This window comes from Ursus arctos, unplaced genomic scaffold, assembly GCF_023065955.2.
Source record: "Ursus arctos isolate Adak ecotype North America unplaced genomic scaffold, UrsArc2.0 scaffold_16, whole genome shotgun sequence".
Lineage (NCBI taxonomy): Eukaryota > Metazoa > Chordata > Mammalia > Carnivora > Ursidae > Ursus > Ursus arctos.
In genome coordinates, this window is record NW_026622830.1 from 27059888 (window position 1) to 27084432 (window position 24545).

Here is a 24545-nt window from a genome sequence, read left to right on the forward strand (position 1 = left end):
GAGCTGCGGGTGCGTCTCTTGCGTCATGCTCGTCTCCCTGGGCGGAGTGGGATGTGCCCCACGGGGGCCACGCAGGAAGGGGCCCCCTGGTGGAAGGGTGAGGTTTCAAGTTCCCACTCCTGCTTCCTTTCTCTTGGATTCCTCGTCTATTAAAAGTAGGAATAGTCATAAAATCTACTTCTGAGGGCGGGATGGAAGATGAATTTAAGTTTTTAATGTGAAATGCCCAAATCTGTTCCGGGCTTGGACTTAGTGCTTAAGAAATGGTTGTTGAATGAATAAATGAAATAGAGCTTACAATAAAAACCTTTATTGAGCACTTACTGTGTCTACAAACTCACGTGTGATTAAAACTGAATGAAACCTCACAGGGACACCATGAGAGATACTCTTCTTATCCCCTTTCACAGATGAGGAAACAGGCCCACAGAGCCGTACAGGATTTTGGCCAAGGGCTCAGAGCTGGTCGGTGGTGGAGATGACATTGGTGGCCTTGCTGTGTGGCTCTTCCCTGCCTCTTGCCTGCCCTCCACCCTAGGAGGGCGATGCCATGATCACCCCACATTCCAGTTGTCTCTCGCTGAGAAACTAACCTCCCCAACCTCGGGAACATAAAGCAACACCCATTTTATTATGTATGTGGGTTCTGAGGACCAAGAGTTCGGACACGGCAGAGTGGGGCCTGAGCTTGGAAGGCTCTGGGCTGGGGCTGGAACAGCCAGGGTGGAGGGAGCCTCTTCCCAGCCTTGGTCTGGCTGGCTGATCTGTGCCACCTTGTGGGTGGTGGGTGGCGGGTGACCGGTTGAATGGATGAGTATGGGTGAGGCTGGGAGTTGGAGGGCAAGGTGGGGGAGCAGCAGACCCCAGGGCTGAGTCCTCGGGTCTGGGCGCCTAGGAAGCTTGCAAATTCTGGGCTTGGCATCCCCATCAGCAGCTTCTGCTCCAGGCGTTTGTGCGTGCTGTTTCCTGTAGCTGGGATCCCTCCCCACCCATGCCAGTCTTCAGTTTCCAGCCTGCCTAGGGTCCTGGAGGAGGTGCTCCCTGAGCCCCCCTTCCCCAACGGACTGTAGATGGATTTGCTGTCCCTCCTCCCAGATCCTCCCCTCCACAGGCGGCCTTCTTGCACCCTTGTAATTGACTTGAGTACAGACCGGAAGCTCCAGAGACAAGGCCTAGGTGTTTATCACCGGCCCCCAGCGTAGTCCCAGGCACACGGCAGCCCCTTTATGCATATTTACTGACTGGGTGATGAGATGAGACTGGTGGATTTTGAATGGCTTTAACGTGAGCCTCAGTTGGTCTTCTGTAAGTGAGCTTGCAGAGCTGCCGTGAAGCTGCGGAGGTGAAGGGTGTGACCAGTCCCCACGCAGGAGGAAGTCAGAAAGATGATGTGGATGGAAGGGAAAAAAGCAAAGGAAATGAGCGACTGCCCCTGAAGCGTCTGGCCGGCTCAATACATTTAAGACATTCTTATTATTAATCATCACGATCATTACTGGTGTTTTGTTATTACAAGAATGCACATTTCCTGAGTCTGATGGACCACACAGCATGGTTTGAAATTTTCCTGTAAGTGAAAATGGGAGAAATAGAACTCCACGAGTCACTGGGGGCCGGGGGCCAGGGGCCGGGATGTCTTGGCGGGAGGTCAGGAACTGCTGCAGTCATGGTGATCGGCTATGGGATGTGGGGCTCCTCTCCTCCTCTGAATCCATGTCCCCCTCTGTGCCAGGGAGGGCCTGAGTCCTGGACCCTCACTGCTGTGAATGCCGCTTGGCAGAAGCCACCATCGCAACGGTTGTCCTTCAGCCTGAGGAGGGAGGCAGCTCCCCCTGTCATCCACCCCCACTGGCCCTGCAGGGAGAGAAAAGCCACCCGTCCCCCTATTTCTGAAAAGCGCCAGGTTACTAGCCAGGAGGCTGCACTGTTTCTGGTTGGGCAGCGCCCTCTAGGGACAAGCAGTGGGAAGGACATGAGGGACTATGGTGCTCACTAGGCAGGAATGGAGTGGGAGTGAGCTCCGGGGTGGGGTGCCTGCCTGCGGAGAGGGCCCTGGCGTGGCCCCTGGAGCCGGGGTGGGAGGTGGGGGGAGGATGGAGCAGAAAGCTCTCAGCACACGCCAAGCTGTGTTTTCTCCCTCTAGAATAGCATCTGGCCAGCAACGAACCTCTCTCTGGGCCCTGTCCCTTTTTGGCTGGGTGACCCTGGCCAGTTTCCGAGCCACTCTCCGAGCTTCACCTATAAGAAGTAGTTAGATGGGAGGGTCTCCTTCCCAGTAAGGCCGCCCAATCCTCCAGAGAATGTGGGAGAGGCTGGGATGAGAAAGGATTAGGAGCTGGAAGGGAGGGAACATCTGAGATCCAAAGTTTAGAGGACGGGTTTAGGCCTAAAATTTATCTCATTTGAAACCGTTAAAAAAAAAAGACAACCTCATGTCTCCTTTTCATTCATCAGATTGGGGGGGACTGAGGCCCAGAAAGAAAAAGTGACTTGGCCTAGGGCCTGCGGACAGCTGGTGCCAGGCTAGGACTCGAACCTGGGCCCCCAATGTTGAGACCACTCTCACCAGTACCCTGGGGTATTCGGATGGCTCCTTGGGACAGTCACACCTCCTGGGTGTCCCTGGCCCCTCAGACATGTCAACCAGAGCACAGATGGGTTCCTGGGGCCACTTCTGTGATTCATGGGGCGAGAGGCCTGGGGGTGGGGAGCACAGCGCTGCTGTCTTCTGCCTGTGGCTAAGCCCCTTTCTTCAGAGGATCCTGGGTGTGGGGGCTGAGGGTCCCTCCTCTTCTTTCAGCACCCCCTGTGTCCCCAACCCTCTCTCCGTCCTCTCAGCCCCGAGCCTTCCAGGGAAAACCACCCCACGTGGTTTAGAATCACTTACTCCAAACTTACCGGCGTCACGGGTTTATAACACCCACCCGATGCCCAAGAAGCACCTGCAAATTTCTTTTTTCTTTTCTCTTTATTAAAAAAAAAAGTCGGGGTCTTGAAACAACCACAATAGAGCATTTCAGAGGCACAAACTTTTGCAGAGGAGAAGCTGTGGTCTGGCCAGGCGAGGAAGGGCTGCAGCTGTCCTCAGAGAGGTGAAGGGGAAGCAGGAAGGTGGGTGGGTTTTGGGTGGGGGCGTCAAGGGACTGTGCCAGAGAGAGGGAAGCCTGAGGGTGGGCACTTTCTTGGAGTGCGAGGGGTGCTGCTTCATCACCTTGAACCTTTCTTCCAGCCTGCAGAACCCCTCTTCCCCAGGCTACCCCGGGGCCTCTTGGGCCTTGGCCTCTCAATGCTCCTAGCTGTTGGACCGTCTGAGTTCAGGCCAGCCGGTCATGCCAAGGCAAACTGGGAGCACCCCTTCCTGGGGACTCAGGGAGGCCACGGAGGGGTGGCTAGGTACCATGATGGTGGAACGACGGCAGTGAGAGCACACCCACTTCTGAGCTAAGTTGTACTTGAGATTCCCCGATGTTCTTCCCGCCTGGCGCGTGCGGTTGTCACAGTGAAACGCGAGCGCTCAGCGTTCAGTGCTGGTGAGGGGAGGGGAGGAATCTTCCCTTGCTCCTTCTTCATCACCTCCCCAAAGGCTCCCAGAGTTTCCTGTGGATATGCTGCGCTGGGCAGCCAATAAGTAGAAAGCCTAGCACGTGGGTTTCCTGGGTGACCTTGGGCAAGTCCCTTCTTGGGCCTCAGTTTCCCCATGGGTACAAGGGGCAGGAGGCTCCAGGGTGGGGAACAGAGCAGCTTGGATAATCTCAAAATTCCTTTCGGCTTCGATGGCCTCCTCTGGGCTGGGCCCATGGTTCCCCCGGGAAGACAGTCCCGTGGGATGCAGTGCTTGAACCCCCAAAGGACATGGGAGTATGGTCAGCTTGGGAAGAGGGGGCAGGGAACCATGAGGGAGGGCAGTCACCGAGCACTGAGGGCAGACTCTGTGGTCACAGGCAGGCACAGGGCTGGCTGTCCAGCCAGAGGCCCCATCTATGTCCAGACAGGGCATGGGGATCCCCCCAGATCCTCTTCCAGGGGGTTCCCACGGGAGCCCGAGACCGAGCTGTGGAGATGGCCTCCAGGGTTTGGCCTGAGCAGGGGGCCCTCGCAGCCCTGGGTTCCGGGGTCTCCTCTGAAGCAGAAGCAGGGCCGTCAGGACTCTTGCAGCCTGCCTGGACCATGGCCTGGGCTCCGTGCGTGGAAACCCCTTCTCTGTGAATGTGGGGTCAGGACAAGGTCAGGGAAAAGCCTAGGCAAAGACGTTTGCTTTCTTTAAGCAGTAGAGACAACAGCCGGGAGCCAGGCACAGAGGGTTGGTCTCTCAGAGTGTGTGTGATAGTGCGTGCCTGCGTGCGTGTGCGTGCGTGTGTGAGAGAGAGAGAGAGAGAGAGAGAGAGGGCAGGACACAGGGAAGAACAGGAAGGAAAGCAGGAGAAAAGGAAAAGAAAGGCAGACAGAAGAGAAAGAAGGGAAAGGACAGGAGGGAGGAGAGACAGAAGGAAGAGCAGGAATAAAGGAGAGAGCAGGAAAGGCAGAAGGACACAGGGAGGAAGAGAAGGGTGGGGAGAGAGGAGGATACAGTCCCAGCAGCGGCAGCAGGAGGGGCGGGGGGGGGGGAGCTGCAGGCTTGGGGTGGGGGGGGCTGCAGGCTGCAGGCCTGGGGGGGCTCCTCAGGCCGGCGGGCGGGGCCTCACGTCCAGCGTGTGGTCCGGCCTCCTGTCCTTGCGTGGGCGCCGGTCTCTCCGGCCCTTCTTCTGGCTGGGGTTCCTCTCTGCACCAAGAGCACAGGGCATGGTTTCTGAAGCCAGTGCGGCTGGGGAAAGCCCCTCCGTCCATGTGCTTTTGAACACTTGCCCGACACTGAGCACCCCCAGGCTGCCAGCGTGGGGCCCGCCAAGAGATCAGAGGGCTTACTTGGGCTTTATTGAGAGTTGGGGTCCCCTCTTGGAAAGTTGCCTCTCTGGCCCCCGACCTTAGCTCTCACGTTTGCCCTGACTCATCTAAGTGTCCCAACGTGTGTTGAGCCCAAGTGTGGCCACGTGGGGAAATTTCTTTTATTTCTCTTTTATATGACTGATTTTTTAAAAAAATGACCTGTGCAAGGGGATTACATTATCCATGAACTTTGGAGTCATAAAGAGGGTGCTCTGAAATCCTTGTTTTAAAAGGGAGGCGGTCATTCTGAAAGGGCAGAGAAGTCCTGATGAAGGCAGGCACATATCCCTCCCGCAGCTGGGACTGACCCTGGCAGGGAAGCCTGCCTTCAAAAGGACACCAGGGAGGGCAGGACTTAACCCACGGGAAGGTATGGCTCATCTTGGACTTTCGGGCTGCCCTACAGGGGCTATTTGGGCAGGCGATCTCCCCAGCCCCCCAGCGCCCCCCCCCCCCCCCCAAGGGGCCCTGCCTGCTGCAGCCCTGAATGCCGGCTGGTGCTCACCTGCTGGGCAGGGCCTCTGGATGGGACACTTCCTTGACTCAGACAGCACCTGGCAGGTTGCTGCCTCCTCCGGCCCGGCCCGGCCGGCCTCCCGCACCCGGGTCTCCAGGCCCCAGGCCGAGCCACATGTCTTCCCATTGTGCGTGCAGGGGCTCCAGCTGCTCCAGGGGCCCAGCTCACATTCTTCTGTAGGGTGGAGAGAGGGACAGACAGACAGACAGATCGGGTCAGCTGGCAGGGAGTGTCCTGCAGATCCCAGGGCAGGGTCGGGGGGCCTGAAGACATCAGCTCTCACAAGGAGCAGAGCGGAGACACTTCACTATCTATTGATGATGATGGGGGCCTGGGAAGAGCGCCGGACTAAAGCATCCCGGGCCAGAGGCAGGAGTGACTGCTGGCTTTAGAGGGGAAGGCTTCCTGGAGGAGGTGACAGAGGAGCTAAAGGGAGAGGAGGCGATCCAGGAAGCAGGGTGCAGGCAGGTGTGCACAGCCCCGGGGGCCTGGGGACCTTGTCTGAGGGAGGGCAGCTAGAGTGGGGGCAGGGGGAAGGCTGCGAGGGGGAGGGCAGGCCAAGAGGCCAGAAGGTCTCCTGGGAGACCCTTAGGGCCAGGACATCCTTTGACCTTGATCATGTGCCTGGGATGGGCTGTGGAAAGCGGAAGCTATGCCTTGCTATTGTGAAGAAAAACGAGGTCATGGGACAAGAAAGTTCTCAGTAGGAAACAATTTTGAAATACATATAAATGTATATATGCTTTCCTGAGTCCCTGAGAGGTAGGCAAAGAACAGGGCAGCTATTAATTCCCCCATTTTGCAGATTAGGCCACTGAGACCTAGAGCAGGTAAGGGGCCTGCTAAGGGAACAGAGAAGGGGCTCCACATCAGAACATGGCAAGTGTTTAAGATCCACTTGGGCCCAGAAACCAGGTCTCCAGACCTGAGAACAGTGGTCCTCCTGCTATATATGTTCCTTCGCCAAGCAAGGGCTGAGCACCTCTGGTGTGCCTTGTGCTGTGCCAGGCACTAAGCGGCGGTAGGCAGAGACAGACCCGGCTCTGGAGCCCGGAGTGCACCACCCCGAAACGTCAGGCTGGAAGTGCAGCGTGCTAGTGCGGTAGTGGGGGCAGCACAGGCAGCTGCCGGAGCCCAGAAGACGCATGGGTCCCAGGGGCCTGAGGGACCCAGAAGGCTTCCTGGAGGAGGAGACTCCTGACCTGACGCTTGAAGGAGGGGTGGGGAGATTAGCCAGGCTCAGGGAGGGGCAAAAGGGAGACATGAAAAGGATTTGAACCCAGGTCTGTCTTATTCTCAAATCAGTGCTCTTCCTGTGAACTCTGGGGCCTCCCTGGGTAATAGCCACAGAGCTGATGTCACTAGTGACAGTGATCATAATAATGGTGCTCACGATGGCTCCAGTGCATTGAGGGTCCCTGTGTGTCCCTGACGTCACCTGTTGGGCCTCCCAGCACCACGTGACATTCTCCTATGGTTCTTCCAGGTCCCCTGACAGCCCTCACCAGCCCCGCAAGGGAAGGAGGCAGGGCGAGGAGGCCCGCACTCACCCTGGCACTCCCGTGTGCTGGGCTGGGCCACGGTGCCCAGCGGGCAGGTGGGCAGACACTTCCCCTTGTACAGGAAAAACCGTCTCTTGCACTGGATGCAGAAGTCCTGGCTGAAGCAGCTCTCACACGTGGCCCCGCATTCTGCAAGAGAGCCGGCATCACCCCTGGTGAGAGGAGCTGCCCAGAAGGGGGCCCTCTGTGCCTGCCTGAGGTGGAAAGGCCTTCGAGCAGCCTGAGCTCTGCAGCACCGGGGTCAGGATTCAGTCTCCTTTGAAGCCCACACCTGTGTGGGAACTGCATTCGAGAACTCCCTTCTTCATCTGCACTGGGGTCAAGATTCCCTTCCTCATTTGAGCCAGAGCTCAGAGAGGGCAAGTGACTTGTCTAAAGTCACACAGCAAATCTGGGCTGTGAGTGAGGACTTCCTGCTGCATTTCCATCAAAGCTCAAATGTGGTCATGACTTCTGTCAGGTCACAATGAAAATTAGAGTTAGGATACCTTTTCCTATTTGAGCTAGGCCCAGAGAGGGTGAGTGACATGCCCAAGGCCACACAGTGAACTAGGCTAGATAGAGGTGAAGGGTTTTCTGCTCTATTGTGCTGAGACCAGCGGGGGCACTGACTTGCTTAGGGCTTCTGAGCCAGCCTGAAACCGAGCAAGTATCTGAGAGTCTGGGCTCAGGCACGCGCCACTTGCCCTGCGGCCGTGTTGGGGTGAGAGGTGGGATGTGAGCCAGAGGTCTCGGGAGCCCAGCGCTAGCACAGGACGAGGGAGGAGCCACGTACTTTTGCACCTGTTGACCTCTTGGCCGCGGACGCCGAAGTAGCCGGAGGGACAGTCATGCACGCACTTGCCGTACTGGCGGATGCCTTCCCGGCGGATGAACAGAAAGAGTCTCTGCTGGCAGGTGGAGCAGCCATTTTCCTCTGAGCAGATGACACAGCCGGTGCAGTTGCCCCCCGGACCAGTGCCCACTGCCAGCCAGACCAGGGTGGACGGTGGGGGACAGTGGGAGAGAAAAAGTCAAACCATATATGTGAGCAACTCAGACTGCATCATGGGGCATATTAGCTGAACACATGGCCACCCAGACAAAGCACTACATTTCCCAGACCCCAATCTGGCCAAGGGGGTATAAGCTAGAGCAGTGTGTGCAACTTCTAAGAAGCTGCCTTAAAGGGCAGGGACATGCCCTTCATCATCCCCTAATCCTTCCTGATGGGTGGAATGTGAGCACGATGGCTGGAACACATGCAGCCACTTTGGATCATGAAGTGGGAACCATGTGTTGAGGATGATAGAGAAATAAGAAAAAAGAGCCCGGGTCCCCGAGGAGGGTAGAACCGCTATACCAGCCCTGGTCTGTCCGTGTAGACTTACAGGAGAAAGAAATCACTGTTTCATTTAAATTATTGTTATTTGGAGTTTTCTATAACTCACAGGCAAACTTAACCTTTACGGAAATAGTGTGTGTTTTTCAGTGTGTGTGGGGGGTGGGCTTGCATGTGGGGGTGGGGGAGAGCCTCGTCCTCCTGCTTTGTTTCTGAACAAGACTCCCTCCCTCCCGTCACCATTATCAAACGCTCCCAGCGTCATCAATATAGTGGGCTGAGGGGAGGAAACTTTTGTTGCCCCAGTGTCAGCAACCAGAACCCAAAGCTGGGAAGAAGGAGGCAGAGAATACCCTAGAAAGAGAGCCTCTCCAAGGCATTGCTGCTATCCTGACCATCACCTGATTAAGCCGACCACTTAGAGAGAGGGGCTCATGGGAGTTCCGAGTTGTCAGCCTGGGGCGGGGGTGGGTGGCTATGGCTTTCCCTCGGTTCCTAATTCCCAAAACCAACCGAGAAGAGAGGCAGGGTGCCCCTTACAGAGACGGGGTGCCTGCAACAAGGCGTGGCCAGCTTCTCATGCCCCAGTTGGGCATTCATTTCTGTTGCAGCCCTGCAGCCCTGCCCCTTCCCGTGCCTCTCTGAGCAGAGAACAGAGGCCAGGAGAGAGAAGGGCAGAGCTGAGAGGAGAGGCAGCAACGGGACACACTGTTGTCGTTCACAGCAAGCACGAGGGGCTTCTCAGCAGCAAGGGACCCTTAGAAGTAGCCGGGTTTCAGGGCTGATGCTGCGGCCTCACCCAAGCAGGCTGGCTGCTGGCAAGTGTCCCAGCAAGAGGCAGCGGGGAAAACCACTGGAGGTAGGAGCTGGGGAGAGTCAGAAAGTGCCCGGGTGTCGTGAAGGACCGAGCAGCTTCTTAGAGGCAACTGGGGACACGTTAAACTGTTCCGCGTTTATACCCCATCAAGGTCAGACCGTTTAATAAACCAGTAACACACCTTGGCTCGCCTGAGCCCACAGCCACCCAGCATAGGACATTCTTGACTCTCCAGCTCTGCCCCCCCCACTTTCTATTGGTGCCTTATCTGCCTTTTAGAGAAATTCCCCATTGTGTGAGGACCTGGAGAAGGGCAAATCCTGGTCCCCTTCCCCCCCCCAGAACAGAAACCAAGGAAGTCCAGCCCTTCTTCAAGTTGGCGGTGATGGGCAGTGACCAATCAGATACTCATTCCTGTGACCCCAAGTCCTGGGAGTTGGACAAAAAGAGTGAGGGGCTATGTGAGGATGAGGGTCATGGTGAGGTGTGCCCAGACCAGTCTGGGCCTTTTCCGCTTCCCCGCCCTCCCGCTCTGGGATGGGTCCCGCCATTTCTCCAAGTCTGATCTCCGGCTGCCTGGATCCTGTGAAGCCCCACATCCGGCTGATCACTCCCGTTGCTGCAGCTTTCACCTGAGAGCCCTGACTGGTCCAGCGGGCTCACGAATGCCCCTGGGAAGAGAAACAGCCACAGAAGAGCAGAGTAAAGGTTGTGTGTTTTCAAAGCTGTAGCCCCACAGGGACCTGAGGGCAAAGAGAGAGAGTGTGTTGTCATAACAGGGGTCCCCAGGGCCAGAGAGAGAACATCAGCTGAGAAGCAAACAGAGCCCAGACCTCCCACCCAATGGGAAACAGGTTCAATGTTGATAAGACAGAATTATTATTATGGCAAGGATGAGAGGAAACTTTCCTTTCTGATGGGAGTGTAAATAAACCCTGGAGAAAAATCCAGCAACATCTGGTAAATTTGAGGATGTGCCTTTTCTGATCACAGCGATTTGGCCCGTGGTGTAAGCCCTAGAGCAGGGCTTCTCAAACTCTTGTATCAGCCTCTCCTACAGGTCCCGTTACAACACATAGCGCTGGGTTCCACCCTGAGTGTCCGCGTGTCTGCCTGAGTAGATCTGAGGCGGGGCCGTGCTCTCAGAACCACAGGCACAGAGAAACTCTTGTGTCTGCGCCCAAAGAAACATGAGCAGAGATGTTCGCTGCAGCATCATTTAATAGCAAACAACTATAAACACCTGTCTATCAAAAGAAGAGAGAAGCACTCCGGGGTGCAGTCCCATACCTCAGCCATATACCACATATAGGACCCACGATGCATGACTGAGGCGGAATTGCAGCTGTCCTCACAGATACCTCTCAGAGACAATGCTGACAGCGAACATGCAAAGTGCACAATGAATCATAGAGGAAGAAGCCATTTGTATAGAGTTCAGAGCCCTGCCAAACGAGACTCTGGGACATATATGATACTAATATTTGTATTAAGAGTAGATGTAAGGGGGGCACCTGGGTGGCGCAGTCGTTAAGCGTCTGCCTTCGGCTCAGGGCGTGATCCCGGCGTTCTGGGATCGAGCCCCACGTCAGGCTCCTCCGCTATGAGCCTGCTTCTTCCTCTCCCACTCCCCCTGCTTGTGTTCCCTCTCTCGCTGGCTGTCTCTCTCTCTGTCGAATAAATAAATAAAATCTTTAAAAAAAATAAAAAGAGTAGATGTAAGGGACTGATAAACACCGAATTCAGGATGTGGCTCCTCCCAGGCAAGAAGTGGGGAAAGATACGCAAATGTTCATTGTGGTTTTTATTCTTGACTGTAGGTTTGAAATACTTTACAATAAAAATATATTTACAAAAATGTTTAGCTTCTATTGTGTGGGGGGCTTGGGGGAAGGATGGGGGAGGGAAGAGGACTATCTTCTACTCCTATCCCTCCCAGCTTCCTTCCCCAAGCCCTGGCCCATCCTCAAGCTGACATTTGGGGGAAGAGAAGGTGACAGAAGTTCTGAGAGCCGTGGAGACCTGCAGCCATGAGCCCTATGTTAGTTATGCTCCCAGGTCCGTTCTCTCCTAAGTAAGGGAACCCTTAGGTTTAGCCAAAGGCATGGCTTCCAAGAATAAAGACTACATTTCCCAGGCTCCTTTGCAGAGGTATGAGGTGCGGTGCCTAAGTTCTGACCAATCGGCTTCAAGGGGGAGTGTCCCGTGCCACACTCTGGGAATGACCTTTAAAGAAGGGCGGCTCTGTTTTCCTCCCCTTCTTCCTCTGCCTGTGGGATTGCGGACTTCGAAGCCAGAGCCAGGGCAGATGCAGGGGGCAGAGGGACCTGGCAGAAAGGCCGTGGTGCGGCCATGCTAACCCAGGGCTGTCTACCTCAGATTCTTGTATAGGAGAGGGAGGAAAGTGTTGCCCCTCTTGTTTAGGCCAGTGGAACTTTCTGACAGATACTGAAGACTGCATGAGCATGGCTGATGCTGTGGGCTCTTCAGCCTCGCAGGTGGGCACAGGGTGACGTCAGTGGAGACCAGGGTACCTCTCCTCAGTGCCTTGGTGCTATGTAATCCTGCTGGACCTGAGATGCGGCCCCACAACAAAGGGCAAAGGGACCCTCACCTGGCTTGAGGTGATCTCTGCCACCCGGCAGAATAGGAGTTCAAAGTAGAAATTAGATTCAGTTAGAGAAAAACAGAATAACATACCCTGCAACTGAGTGTGTGGACAGAGACTCACAGCCGGCACGAGTGACCTTGCCCACTTGGCAGACGAGCAGACAAGCTCAGGGAGGTGAGAGGCACTCCCAGGGTCCGGCAGCATGCATGGAGGCGGGGACCCCGTCAGCCAGCCTCCACTGCCCACGTGGAGCATTCGTTCAGGGCTCCTGTGTGTCAAGCCGAGCCTGGGGCGGCGGGGATGAGCCGTGCATGGCCCCCGCCATCATGGGACCTCACAGCCGGTGGGAGGGCTGAAGCCCACAGGAGTGGCTGAATGGTAACATAGACGGGACAAAGCAAACTCTTTCTAACCAGTCTCTGGCAAGAGCTTAGGAATCATTCAGCCCAACCCCTGCGGTTGCTCTGGGGATCCTGAGACCACAGGGGTGGAACCTTCCCCAAGGTCAGGTGGCCAAACGGCAATGAGAGCTGCAGCATTTTTTGTAGAGTGACATTTCAACAATGCTGAAGACAGAAGAATCTGATAAGGAGCCTCCTCTGACCTTGGATGGGGTGTGTGTGTGTGTGTGTGTGTGTGTGTGTGTACACATTGTGCATGCAGGGGATGGATCTCAACTGACTTCTTTCAAACTCAGGTGTTTGAAGAGGTAGCTTTGCCTCCTTTCGCGTCCTTGTTCCTGGTGGTGGGCTAGGGTGCCCTCTAGTGCCTCTATATTGTAATGGCACCTCTAACTTTCAATTCTGATGGCTTCACTCTGGCTTTTCATCATCACATCTCTGTAACTTGTTGGAAAGAGCAATGCTATTTCTCTCCTCCCTAAGGTCATGGGTGTAGAGACTTGAGTGATAATTCTATGAATAATAAGTGATGACCACGAGAGTTTGTACAATGCTGCTTTAGAAAGATCCAAACGTAGGGGCGCCTGGGTGGCTCAATTGGTTAAGTGTCTGCCTTCTGGGGCGCCTGGGTGGCACAGAGGTTAAGCATCTGCCTTCGGCTCAGGGCGTGATCCCGGCGTTATGGGATCAAGCCCCACATCAGGCTCCTCCGCTATGAGCCTGCTTCTTCCTCTCCCACTCCCCCTGCTTGTGTTCCCTCTCTCGCTGGCTGTCTCTGTCTCTGTCTCTGTCAAATAAATAAATAAAATCTTAAAAAAAAAAAAAAGTGTCTGCCTTCTGCTCAAGTCATGATCCCAGGGTCTTGGGATCAAGTCCTGCAGCAGGGTCCCTGCTCAGTGGGGAGTCTGCTTCTCCCTCTGCTTCTCCCCCACCCCCTCCAGCTTGTGCTCTCTCTCATTTACTCTCTCTCTCAAATAAATAAAATCCTAAGAAAAATAGAAAGATTCAAACATGATAGTTCTTAAACTTGACTGTGCGTAAGAATCCCCAGGGAGTCTTATAAGGTGTCTCGTTCGGGCCCAGGAATGTACGTTATAATAAGCCCAAAATAAATGTAATAGGTATTTTGGATGTGTCTTCCCTGCTCACCATCTCCTTTTCCTGACAACCAGACCTGGCAACCATGCTTGAATTGCATGACCCTGTCCTTTGGCCAATGGACAAGTGGCCAGTGGACAGACTGAACTAGGGACTGATGGCTCTTCCTGCCTGGTCAATTAGACCGTCTCTCTTGAGAATTTTAACTTCGGGCCAGCAGTCACTGGTCTGGGTTGGCCTCTTGATCTAAGGACATTTGCAGGAGGGCAGGGTAGTGCCCATGTGTGAGAAGCTTCGGTGGGCACTAGCATCTGTGGCCCCTCTCTCTGCTAACAGAGACCCCATCCGTCTGCACTCTCTGACTTCGAGGTTCATGTGGAGTCTCTCCAGCCAGATGCACTTCACCCCAGGTCCTCTTGACTATAGTGGTTGGTTCAGACATAGGCACACGTCTCAACAAGATCTAGTCTTGAGATTTTTGGGGGGAGTGGTTAACAGGTGTGTGTGTGTGCACACACATATGCACGTACATGAATTTTCTTTTCCACTCTATTTGGATTAGGAAGATGTAAACGAGAGCTGGTGGGCACCACATGACAGAAGGGTGTCCCGAGAATGGAGGCCACAAAGCAGCAGCATTGCTAAGAGATTGTGTGTGCACCTGGATTCACCCTTGGGAGGGTCCTTAAATTCTCTTCTTTTCTCAAGCCACTTTGGGTTAGGTTTTCTGTCACTTACAACCAGAGACTCCTGACTAATACACAGAAGCAGAGAGAGAAAGAAACACATCATATGCAGAGAGAATAAAGCAACCAGAAACCTCATGGGCCCCAAAAGGCAAAGTTTCTGACCATCATAAGCCCAGGTTCCAGTTCCCTCAAGGCCAAGGGACCTGGAGCCCCAGCCACCTAGCCTGCCTACCATGGTTCCCAATGGGCCTTGGGTTTTAGGGAACATGCTTTGAAAGCCCCTCGCTTCTTTTATACCTCAGCTGTCTCCTGGCCTTCAACACTGGCCTCTCCCAGCTCAGGTGCACATTTCTAAATGAAAGCATTCGAGCTCTACCTGCAACCCCCTGGGTTTTCAGGGGGCATCAGAGGGGATGGCACCCCATGTGATTTCCTTTATCAATTGTCTCCCATGATCACAACCATCCTCCCCCACTCAAAATACCAGGCCCCAAATGCATGGCCCTGTTTTACTCCAGTGGTTGGACGGGTTTGGAATGACATCTGAGTCACTTTGTCTTTCCCCAAGCAAATGACAGTGGAATGGATCACATCAGGCTTGGCAGTTTCCAAAGGGACGCAGGCTTATAGCAACTCTGAATGCATGCGCTAGCCCGGGGTTGAGCGATCCGTTCATCCATCCATCCATCCATGCACCCAACCAATAGTACTCTGCGTCAGGCCCGGTGTGACGGGCTCTATGGTTATGTGCTTTGGGGGGCAGCTGTGTGATCATGGGCAAAGTGCTTTAGCTCTCTGAGCTCACTCTAGTGTAAAAGGGGGTGATAAGGCTTATCTTGCAGGGTTGTTGTAATTAAAAGAGGCGGTTCCTGGAAAACTCTTGGCTTTGAGCCCGGCCCAAAGCAGGCCCCCCCATACGCTGGATACACTGTGGCTATTGTTGTCACATTGAAGCGATGACCTGTTCTGTGCCTTCAGAAATCTAAGGACATGTGTTATGGTGCAGGTGCCCAGGTTCCAACCCTGGCTCCACCACGCATGGAGTGACCTTGGACCAGTACCCTCATCTCCGTGGGCCTCAGTTTCCCCATCTGAAAACCTGTGGTAGCAATTCCTACCCTCGTGGGCCTTGATAGGAGGTGTGTGCAAACAAAACAGCGAGTGCCTGGCACATAGTATGTGCTTCTTTATCAGTGTAAGGTCAAGTTCCTTTCCTGCTCCCTCACTGTCATGGCCCATGGTGGGATGTCAGGCCCCACTTGGACCCTCTTCTCTTTCACAGGTGAGCAAACAGAGACCAGAGGTGCTCCTGGTCAGCAGGGCCCAGGGAGATGGTCTTCAGGGCCGCCATGAGAAGAAGTATTGGTCTTGGGTGAAGGGCGGGTTTATCCTTTCTGTTGGGATCAGGGAATGACCTGTGTCTTCCAACAAGGGTTCCCAACCTCTGGGTGACCCACAGCCTGAGAACAACCCCAGGCACCTCATAGCAATAGGAGTCAACAGCTCAACGTTTGCGAGGGATCTCTGTATTTTTTCCATTTGGGGATTTCAAGTGGATTCAAGGGTCATCTCTGCTATATCATGCCTCCCACCCACCTTCAGCCTGCAGAGCTTTCTGAAGGGGGTCAAAAGGCAGAGGGTGACATCTAAGACCCCGAAGATTACATGTTCTCCCAGACAGGTTCACGTCCTCAGCAGCCCACAGCGAGTCTGTCTCCGAAAAATCTGTAATACCCAAGTCGAGAAATCCAGCCCCACACTTAAAACAAAACAAAACAAAACAAAACAAAACAAAACAAAACAAGAAACAAACAAAAGAACCCTAATTTGGATAGATGGCTAACATTAAAAAAAACAGATTTCACATAAAAAGCTGGAATTTGGACCTCTCTGGAAAAAATCCGAGTATCTACCAACACTGGGCCTGCATTCCCATAAGGCAATAATTGATTGAAGTTACACAGCTGGGCACAGGCTCGCCAGGCTGCCCCACCATTCCCTTTAATGATCCCCGGCACTGAGGGCAAAGGTCAGCTGGCCTGTATTATCATCTTTGAGCCTCCGTTTATCTCACACCCATCTCACTCACTGGTGTTAGGAGGCAATGTAGAGCAGGGGTTCTCAAACATGGGGGGCATGCATCTGATTCACCTTGGACTTGTTAAAACACAGCTGGCTGGGTCTCCCCCATGGGCTGGTGATTTGGTGGGTTTGGGCCGGGTTTGAGAACGCGCACTGCTAACAGGTTCCCAGGGGCTGCTTGTGCTGGTGGTCCTGGGACCACACTCGAAGACTGGAGTCGGATTAAGAGCCAGACTATGTGGGTTCAAATCCCAGTTCTGCACCTTATCCTTGCCCATATGACCTTGAACTCGTGCCTTAACCTCTCTGGGCTTCTGTTTTCCCACCTGTAAAACAAGCGTCATACTGGCTGACCTTCCAGGGGACGTTGTGAGGACCCCAGCAGGCCTGACACCGACGAGGGCTCAGGATCATTCCTATTGCCACCTGCCACGCGTCTGGGGGAGTCTGTGATTTGGGACTTGCTTGGGCAATCAGTGCAGAACTTTTTATTTTGATGTCAACATTTTTGGGGGGTGGAGTTTCTTCCTAATTGGGGTGTGCCCAGGGAAGTGCGCCTAGCATGAGAACATCGTGTGTCATGGTTGACTGAGGATTTAACACAGCTGTCCCCGAAGGCCTCCCTGGGGGGTGCGAAGGATGGGGATGGAGAGAGACTGCTGCCCCTTGCCCCAAGGCCATGCGACCTGAGGAGGGCCAGTCCCTGCCCTGAGTCCTGCTCTGTCCCTGGGAAGGATCCAGAACCATGGTGGAAGTGAGGGGGCTTGCAGAGAGCGCTGGGCAGTGTGTCCTCTCATCCTCGCCTGGCAGTGGGGGACACATGTCACTGATGACCAAAGGAAATAAACAACATCTGGGCTCCCGCCTGTCCACTCAGGCCACCACATATGGGAGGCAGTCACTGCCACTAAGCTAGCCCGCGGCACATCCCTGACTGGGGGGCAGATTGCACCATCCCCAGCAAGGAATGGGCCCTGGAGAGGACTCCCAGCCTGTAGTCTTCCACGGGGTGCAGGGCTAAAGGTCTCCAGCCCCCTGGCCTCTTCTCAGTACCCAGGGGGGATCCTAGAGGGCCTCACATTCAGCAGAATGTTGGGGTGGTCTTGGTTTTGGAGGCTGACAAACCACCACTTCCTGGTTGGGTGAGCTTAGGCAAGCGGTTTCACTACTCTGAACCTCAGTCTCCTCTTCTGCAAAATGGGGACAATAGCAGCAACCAGCTCCCAGACACTTGTCTGAAATGACATGAGCTCATCCATGCAAAGTGCTTAGCACAACCCATGGCAGACAAACGGACACTATTTATTATTCTATTTCTGTGAGAGACATGGGAGGCGCCCCAAGTTGCTCCGTCGAGGGCCGGGGCACAGTTTGGAGTGCTCTCCTTCAAGTTTCCATAGCTTTGCACTTTGTGCTCAGCGAACTGCAGCTGGGGTGGGAGGGCCAGGTTCACACATTGCAAAGGAAGTTGATGATGTCCCTTTTCCACCCCTGACGGGTGAGCCCCAGGAGGGCAGGGAAAAACCACAGCGCCCCACGCAGACGAGTCAGCACCTTGCTTTCGCTCATCCTAATCATCCTGACAAATACTGCCCCTCCCAGCCTCAGTCTTCCCAGAGCCGCTCACCATCCCATGTGGAGATGCTGCAAAATTCACTGGAGAACTACCGTCATACCCATTCCAGAGAGCAGACAACTGAGGCCCAGGGCAGTGCTGCTGCTTGCCCAACGGCACGCAGTAGGAGGCGCAGCAGACAGTCAGCCCCGGGCGGGGTGACTCCAGAAGCTGAAAGCTTCACCTCGAGGCCACGCTGTCTCCCAGGTGCCAGTGTACCCCCTGCCTCCCTCAGTCCTCCACGCTGAACAACACTGCCCCCCGGCCCCCTACTAGGGCCTTGCCAAGTTCCCAGTGCTGTGCTTAGGCCACTGCCTCCTTCCACGTCCATTTGACCTTGACTGAGACAGGAAGTTGGCACGGCTGCCCAGTACAGGCCGTCCGGGGACTGAGCCCGCCTCTTCGGCAGGTGTCCTTCATTCTCCCCTCTGCTGAGCTCAGCCCCGGCATGTGGAGCAGGTTAGCACGTGTGCCTTCACCCCGGGGAGCGAACACCTGTCTCCATTGTTCTTCCTTCAGGTCCCTTCCAAACTCTCTCTGAGGGATTTTCCTGGTGCCCCCACCAGGGCTTCGGGAGGCGGGAAAGGGCCCGGCCCCGCTCCAGGCACTGATCTGGATCCAGAAGGAATGCTTTACAGACCCTGGGGGGAAGGCAGGATGGGGGGTGGTGGGGAGCCAGGGTTCACACCCATACCTGCTCTTTCCCAGCCCGTGGTGATCCTTTGATTTCAATCCACTTAGAATCGCCTGGCGCTGCTTATGAAAAGCAGAGGCGCCACTGCCTCTCCATACGTGGGGTTGGTTGAAAGCTTATGGCCGTGTGCCCAGGGCGGCACACGGAGTGCCCAGGGCTCTTGGGTGCAAAGGTAGATTTTGATACTAAAGTTCTGGGGTGGGGTCTGAGATTCGGCTTTTCTACAAAGCTCCCCCGGGAGGCTGATGATGGCTGGTCCCTGATCTCATTTTCAGAAGCAAGGAGGTTGGCGTTGTTATTACTCCTCGTTATACAGGTGAGCCGACTGAGGCTCAAAGGTCAACCCCTGGACAGAGCGGAGCTAGACAGATTCCCCAGACAGCACCTTGCCCTAGGGGCCTGATGATGCATGAGAGGCCGGGGTAATATTTGCAAGGGCAACCCGGCTCCTCTTACCACTCATGGGAGGGCCTTTCCAAGTAGCCCAAGTTGGGGACAGTCCCAAGTTCAGCAAGGCAGGAAGGGGAGGGACTGGGTTTGTTTGTGCCTGAGTGTGCATGCTGCTGGGACAGTGGTGGGTGTGGGCAGGCAGGGGAAACCCACCTCAAAAGGTTTCTAGTGCTCAGGGTTGAAGCATGAAGTCCCTGCCCTGTGTTGCCCCTGCCTGGCCCTCCTGCTAGGTTCAGAGCAGGCTGCTTGTGCCTGGCACACATACCCCCCTCACCAAACCAAATCTCTGCTTCCCTTTCCCCTAACGAGCCACCCTGCCCCCCACGGAGGCATTCTGCTCTCCATTAACCACTCATCAAGGGTGGTCACACTTGTGTTCCCCGTGGGAGCCCCGCGGGTACAGGGGAAAGCCACATTACTGACCCTCAGAAAAATCATCATTTTTTGTAAAAAAGGATTGCTATTGGATCTCTCATCATTCAGCAAGCCACATGGGGGGTAGGAGCAGCCAGCGGAGACTGGGACCAGGTGGCTCCTCTGGGACCCATCTCCCCAGAGCTCGGCTCCCTGTTATCCATGAACATAGATCACCATGCAGCCGTCCCGAGTGTAAAACTGTCAGGAAATCAGTCTGCCTATAGCATTGGCCCCAAACTGTCTTGCATGTGAAAGTGGCATCCTGCTGTCAATTATGTGAGATCGTGTAAGAAACTGTCTTGCCTTGTCGTACACGTGCAACGGTCACAAAATCGTCAAGCAGGTGCAGTTGCCATTCTTTTGAAAAAAAATATTGAGAAAACAGTTCCTTTTCTCTTTCAGCTACAGGCACAGGCTTGCCATGTGAACGTCCCTGACAGTTTGCTGCGACGCTTGGAGCCTCCGTTTCTTCTGTACGTACCTCACAGGGATAGTGTGAGGACCAAATGCATTGTGCTCAGAACAGTGCGGAGCAGGTGCTCGAGACACCTCAAGCCCCTCCCATGAACGGCGCCTCCCAGCGGCAGGTGTGATTCTCGCTTGCGCATGGCCATAGCCCTAGCGCCGGCAGGGTAGGTGCCAGGTACACAGCAGGTGCTCAGTGAGGGCTTGTTGGCTGGGGTGGACTCAGACAGGTTCTGGCTCCTCCCAGTGCTGGCTCTCTGGGGTTTGCTGTGTTACCTTGGGCAGGTCTCGTTCTTCTCTGATCCTCTCTAAACCCACTTGGCTGCTATGAAGTGGCCTGAGACCTGCGTACAAAGTACCTGGGAGTGCTGGGGCTCCATCAACCCCAGCTGCTAATTCCCATTCCCTCTCCTGGGGCGCTTAGGATTCCCCATTGCTCTTTATTTGTGGAGGCCTCTCCCGGCTCTTTGGGAGGCTCTAAAACTTCAGCTCTGGCTGAGTAAGAGGGCGTTTGCCGCAGTTAGGACCCTGGTGGGACGTGTCCAGCCAATCTGGAGACCCAGTGCCACATGCCGTGGGAGGGGGGCCATGCCCTGGGGAGGATGTGAATGCCAGCATTCCAGGGAAGGGAGGGGAAGCTTTCATTTTGTTATTATTTAAATTCAATTAGCCTACATATAGTACACCATTCGTTTCAGATGTAGGGGAAACTTTCTAAGAGGAACTGGAAAGCCCGGATTCTGAAGATTAATCTGAGAAAGGTCCCAGGTTTGACAGTTCTACAAGCAACCTCCTTTCCTTTGTCCTGCGGAAGTCCTGTGGGTGACAGAGTGCAGGGCTGGGGACCAGGACGGTGGTATCTGTCTCGGCTTGGACTCAGACTCCTTGTATGATCTTGGCAGAGTTCCTCATCGCCCCATCCCTCAGTTTCCCCAGCAGAAATATAAAGGATTGGTCTTGATAGAGGGCTTTTAAGATATTTTCAGGCAAGGAAGGCTTCTTTTTCCCGTAATGAGATGGGATATGGGCGCTGAGTTCATAAGGCGGGTAAGGTTGGAGCTGCTTTGCTGAAACCTGGCTGGGTGTGAGGGTGAGGATCTTGAGTCCGATCCTTTTGGTTCCCGTCACCCACTTCTGGAGGCAGCATCCCCCCCCCCGGGGGGGGGGGCTGGGATCATCTCTAAGGACCGTCCAAGCCCCGAAGTCCCACAGTGCCAATGGCGGGGGTGGGGGGACGTGGCAGAGCAGTTAGCTGCACTGGCTGGAGACAAAGACTGGGTTCAAACCTCCACCTGACCTCTCTGAGCCTCAGTTTTCCCATCTGTAAAATGGGGATTCTAACTGTCTTCTTATGTTGCTGTGACGGTCCAGTAAGTTGGTGTGTGAGACGGTTGGAACAGGGTGTAGCAGACCGTAGGTGACTCACAGTGGGGTATCTGTGAGTGGTGTGCGGCTCCGACAGGGCCAGACTGTCGCAACAATCCTATGAGGTGCTATTATCTCCTGTTACAGACAAAGAAGTTAAGGCACAGAGAGGGTAAGTAAGTTGCCAGGATCCCACAGCTGATCAGTGGCAAGCTGAGATTTAAAGCCAGGTAGTCTTAGGAACTGGTGGTTTTTATAAATATTAGGGACAATCTAACCCTCAGAACAGGCCCAACATAAACACCCTCCTCACCTCATAAAATTAAGCCCAAGAAAGCTTTGGGTATACGATCAGTGCTCAGCACAGAGAAATCCTGGGGCCCCACTGCCAGTAAGCATCAGGGAAGGGGACCAGGCCTAAAAGTCAGGGCTGGTCTTCATGCCAGACCCTGTCCGTGTTCCAGGGACAGCATCAGCTCCTCTTAGCCAGCACCCTGGGGACCAGGAAGTTCCGAGGGGTGACAGGGTCAAGAATCCAGTTGGGCCTCCAGGCATGGGTTAAGCGTCATCACTGACCCAATGCTGGGTCTGGCCTCTTCCCACAGCCTCCCTTCCCCTCTCAAATCCTAGCAGAAGGGACAGAACCCCAGATGTGGACTCTTGTCTCAGACCTTTGGGCCCTAGGGCAAGTTCCTCCCTGTCTCTGAGCCTCAGTTTCTCCATCTGTCAAAACTCTTTGTGCATAAGGGTCCAATATTCATTTATCCGTCCTCCCACCAGGCAGGTATTTCTTGAATACCTGCAATGTACCAGGCCTTTCCTAGACTCCAGGAACATAAGGGTGAAAACAAGAAACAAAAAACCCCCTCTTGTTTGCTTTTATTTGATTTATTACACAAAATTAAAAGACAAATCACAGACCCGTTGAAAGATTTTGGAAAGATGCACAATATGATTCTAGACTGGCAGGTAAATTTCCCAGGCTATCTGTCTTTTTCAGCCCTCCTCCCAGCGCCACGCACAGTGCTGGGTACGCCGGGTGCTCTGTAAGTGTTTGTTGAATGAATGAATGAACAGGACTTATCTTGCTGCTCCAAAACTGGTGACAAAGGGTGGAAACAGTCTCTGAGTCCTCCCCATTCCTGCCACCGTGTTCTAAAGAGAGCTGCCTCCTGAGTGTGAAATTGGGGCCTGACACCTGCCCCAGGGCTTAGTAGGGGGGGGGGCAACTACCTTTGCACTCCCCCGCCACCTCCCCAGCCTGTGTAAATGGATTTCTTTTTTCTTTTCTTTTCTTTCTTTCTTTCTTTTTTTTTTTTTAGAGATTTCATTTATTTATTTGACAGCGAGAGAGACAGAGAGAGAGAGGGAACACAAGCAGGGGGAGTGCGAGAGGGAGAAGCAGGCTTCCCGCCGAGCAGGAGGCCTGATGCGGGGCTCGATCCCAGGACCCTGGGATCGTGACCTGAACCGAAGGCAGATGCTTAACAACTGTGCTACCCAGGCACCCCTGTAAATGGATTTCTGAAGAGGATCCCCAAAAACTGTCCCACAGGAGCTGGGGCAGGGCTGGATGCTTCCCCACCTCCCTAAACCCAGCTGGGGTGGCAAGAGAATCACTCATCGTTTAGCAGGGACCTGAAGACCATGGAAATGACATTTCATTCCCTGATGGATACACATTTACTGACTCCCCATGTGTACTGGGGAGAACAGCGAATGAGTGAGAGCTGGCGAAGGGGCAGGAGCAGGCCTGGGGAAGCCTGCACTGATACCATTTGTCCAATTCTCTGCCAAAGGGACTGAAGAAGACAGTTGATCTCGATCCGAGCTGTAGATTCCCAACCCAAGGAGGCAAGAGGCTGTGGGGGCACCAAGGGGTGGTGAGGGAGCTAGGAAGATAGGAAAAAGGAGAGCCCATGCTCCTTCCCCGATAAATCACACTCCTGCCTCAGTGACGACACCTGAGGGGTCGGGGAGCATAAGGGAGGCATAGGAACATTTGGACCTGACCCCCTGCCCTGCTGCTCACTGGTGATGGGGCCCCCAGTTTATTCAGTGCGGAGTGCTGCAAGGCCACAGCAGCACCAGAGAAGTAAGAGACTGTTGTCCCTGTCCCCATCCCTTTTTCTGCTCCCCAACATGCAAGGGAGGGAGAGAGCATGACACATCTCTCCACAGGGCAGATAATGGAGTCAGGAGCCAAGTCAGGGATGGGAAAGAAGAGAGCTTGGAATTAGATCTATGTGTTTAAAATTTAGCACTGGGCTGGGTTTTTTAATGCCAGAAAGCTTAGAGATCTGTCCAAATAATTAAGGAGTAGGTTTTAGAGATATAACAGAGAATAAGAGAGAGGGAGAAAAAAAGCACATGTCATGTTTGCAACCCTCTGTTACATATTCAGTCTCATCATGAAGCCACTTACACACAGTAGGCCAAGGGTTGTCATTCTTAATATACAAAGAGCTCCTAGAAATCAATAAGAAAAACAGGAACAACCCAAGGTGGGAGAACGGGTAAAGATATTACAAGTAATTCAAAGAAGAAAGACAAATGGGCCGGACACCACAGGAAGAGCTGTCCTACCTCACTAATCATTTTCAAAATGAAGATTAAAATAAGAAGGAAATATTACTTGTGACCTATGGGATACAGAAACTGTGTAAGACTGAAGTCATCCAGACCCCCCTTTTGAGAAGGGAATTGGGTAGTGTCTATTAAAGTTTAGAATTTGTAGGATGAGGGTAGTGATGTCATTTTAAAGATGGTGCCCTGATGCCCAGAGAGAGGCAGGTACCGTTTAGAGCCCCCCAGGTGGTCACCAGAGGGCAGGGCTGGAACCCTGGTTACTGGAGAGCTGCCATTGGCCCTTTATCTCCAGCCAGCTGGTCCTGTCCCTTTGGCCTTGTGTACCATCTGGCCCCTGGCACCTGACTTGGAAGGCTAGGCCTCCTCTGCCTGCCGCTGCCCCGGGGCTGAGGATGGCTGGGGCTGGCTGTTGCAGGGGACGCCCCTTCCCCATCAGTTCTGCTCAGTAGTGAGGTGCACAGGGTGGAGGTGGGAGCCCAAGGTTTGCGATCAGACAGGCCTGCTCTCAACTCCAGGTCCCACTTACCCGCTGGGACAACTATTTAACCTCAGTTTGCTCACTTATAAAATGGAGACAAACACCCACTCACTGGAAAACTTGTTCCTTCCTATCGCGGGCCTCTCTGTGCCAGGCACTGTTCTAGGCACTGGGGACACATCAGCGAACAAGAGGGTCCTTCCCCTCCGGAAGTCTGCTTCCTTTTTTTTTTTTTTTTAAATTATATTATGTTAGTCACCATACAGTACATCCCTAGTTTTTGATGTAAAGTTCCATGAATTCATTACTGTGTATAACACCCAGTGCACCATGCAATACGTGCCCTCCTTAATACCCATCACAGAAGTCTGCTTCCTGAAGGAGAGAGCGATTATTTGCGGTAGTGACAGGAAGTGAATGAAAGTCAAGAGAGTGATGGGACGAGGTTCTG

The 24545-nt window shown here is 54.1% G+C and overlaps 1 protein-coding gene across 1 annotated transcript in view; it reads right to left on the minus strand.

Moving 5' to 3' along the window:
- Window positions 1–4658: 4658 nt before the first annotated feature.
- RSPO4 (R-spondin 4) overlaps window positions 4659–24545 on the minus strand; it is a 32796-nt gene continuing 12909 nt past the window's right edge. The window contains exons 2-5 of the mRNA XM_026502907.2: window positions 7778–7966; window positions 6991–7131; window positions 5429–5614; window positions 4659–4759 (exon numbers count right to left, since the gene is read on the minus strand). Coding sequence (XP_026358692.2) covers window positions 4659–4759; window positions 5429–5614; window positions 6991–7131; window positions 7778–7966 — 617 coding nt within the window. The remainder of the gene's footprint in view (window positions 4760–5428; window positions 5615–6990; window positions 7132–7777; window positions 7967–24545) is intronic.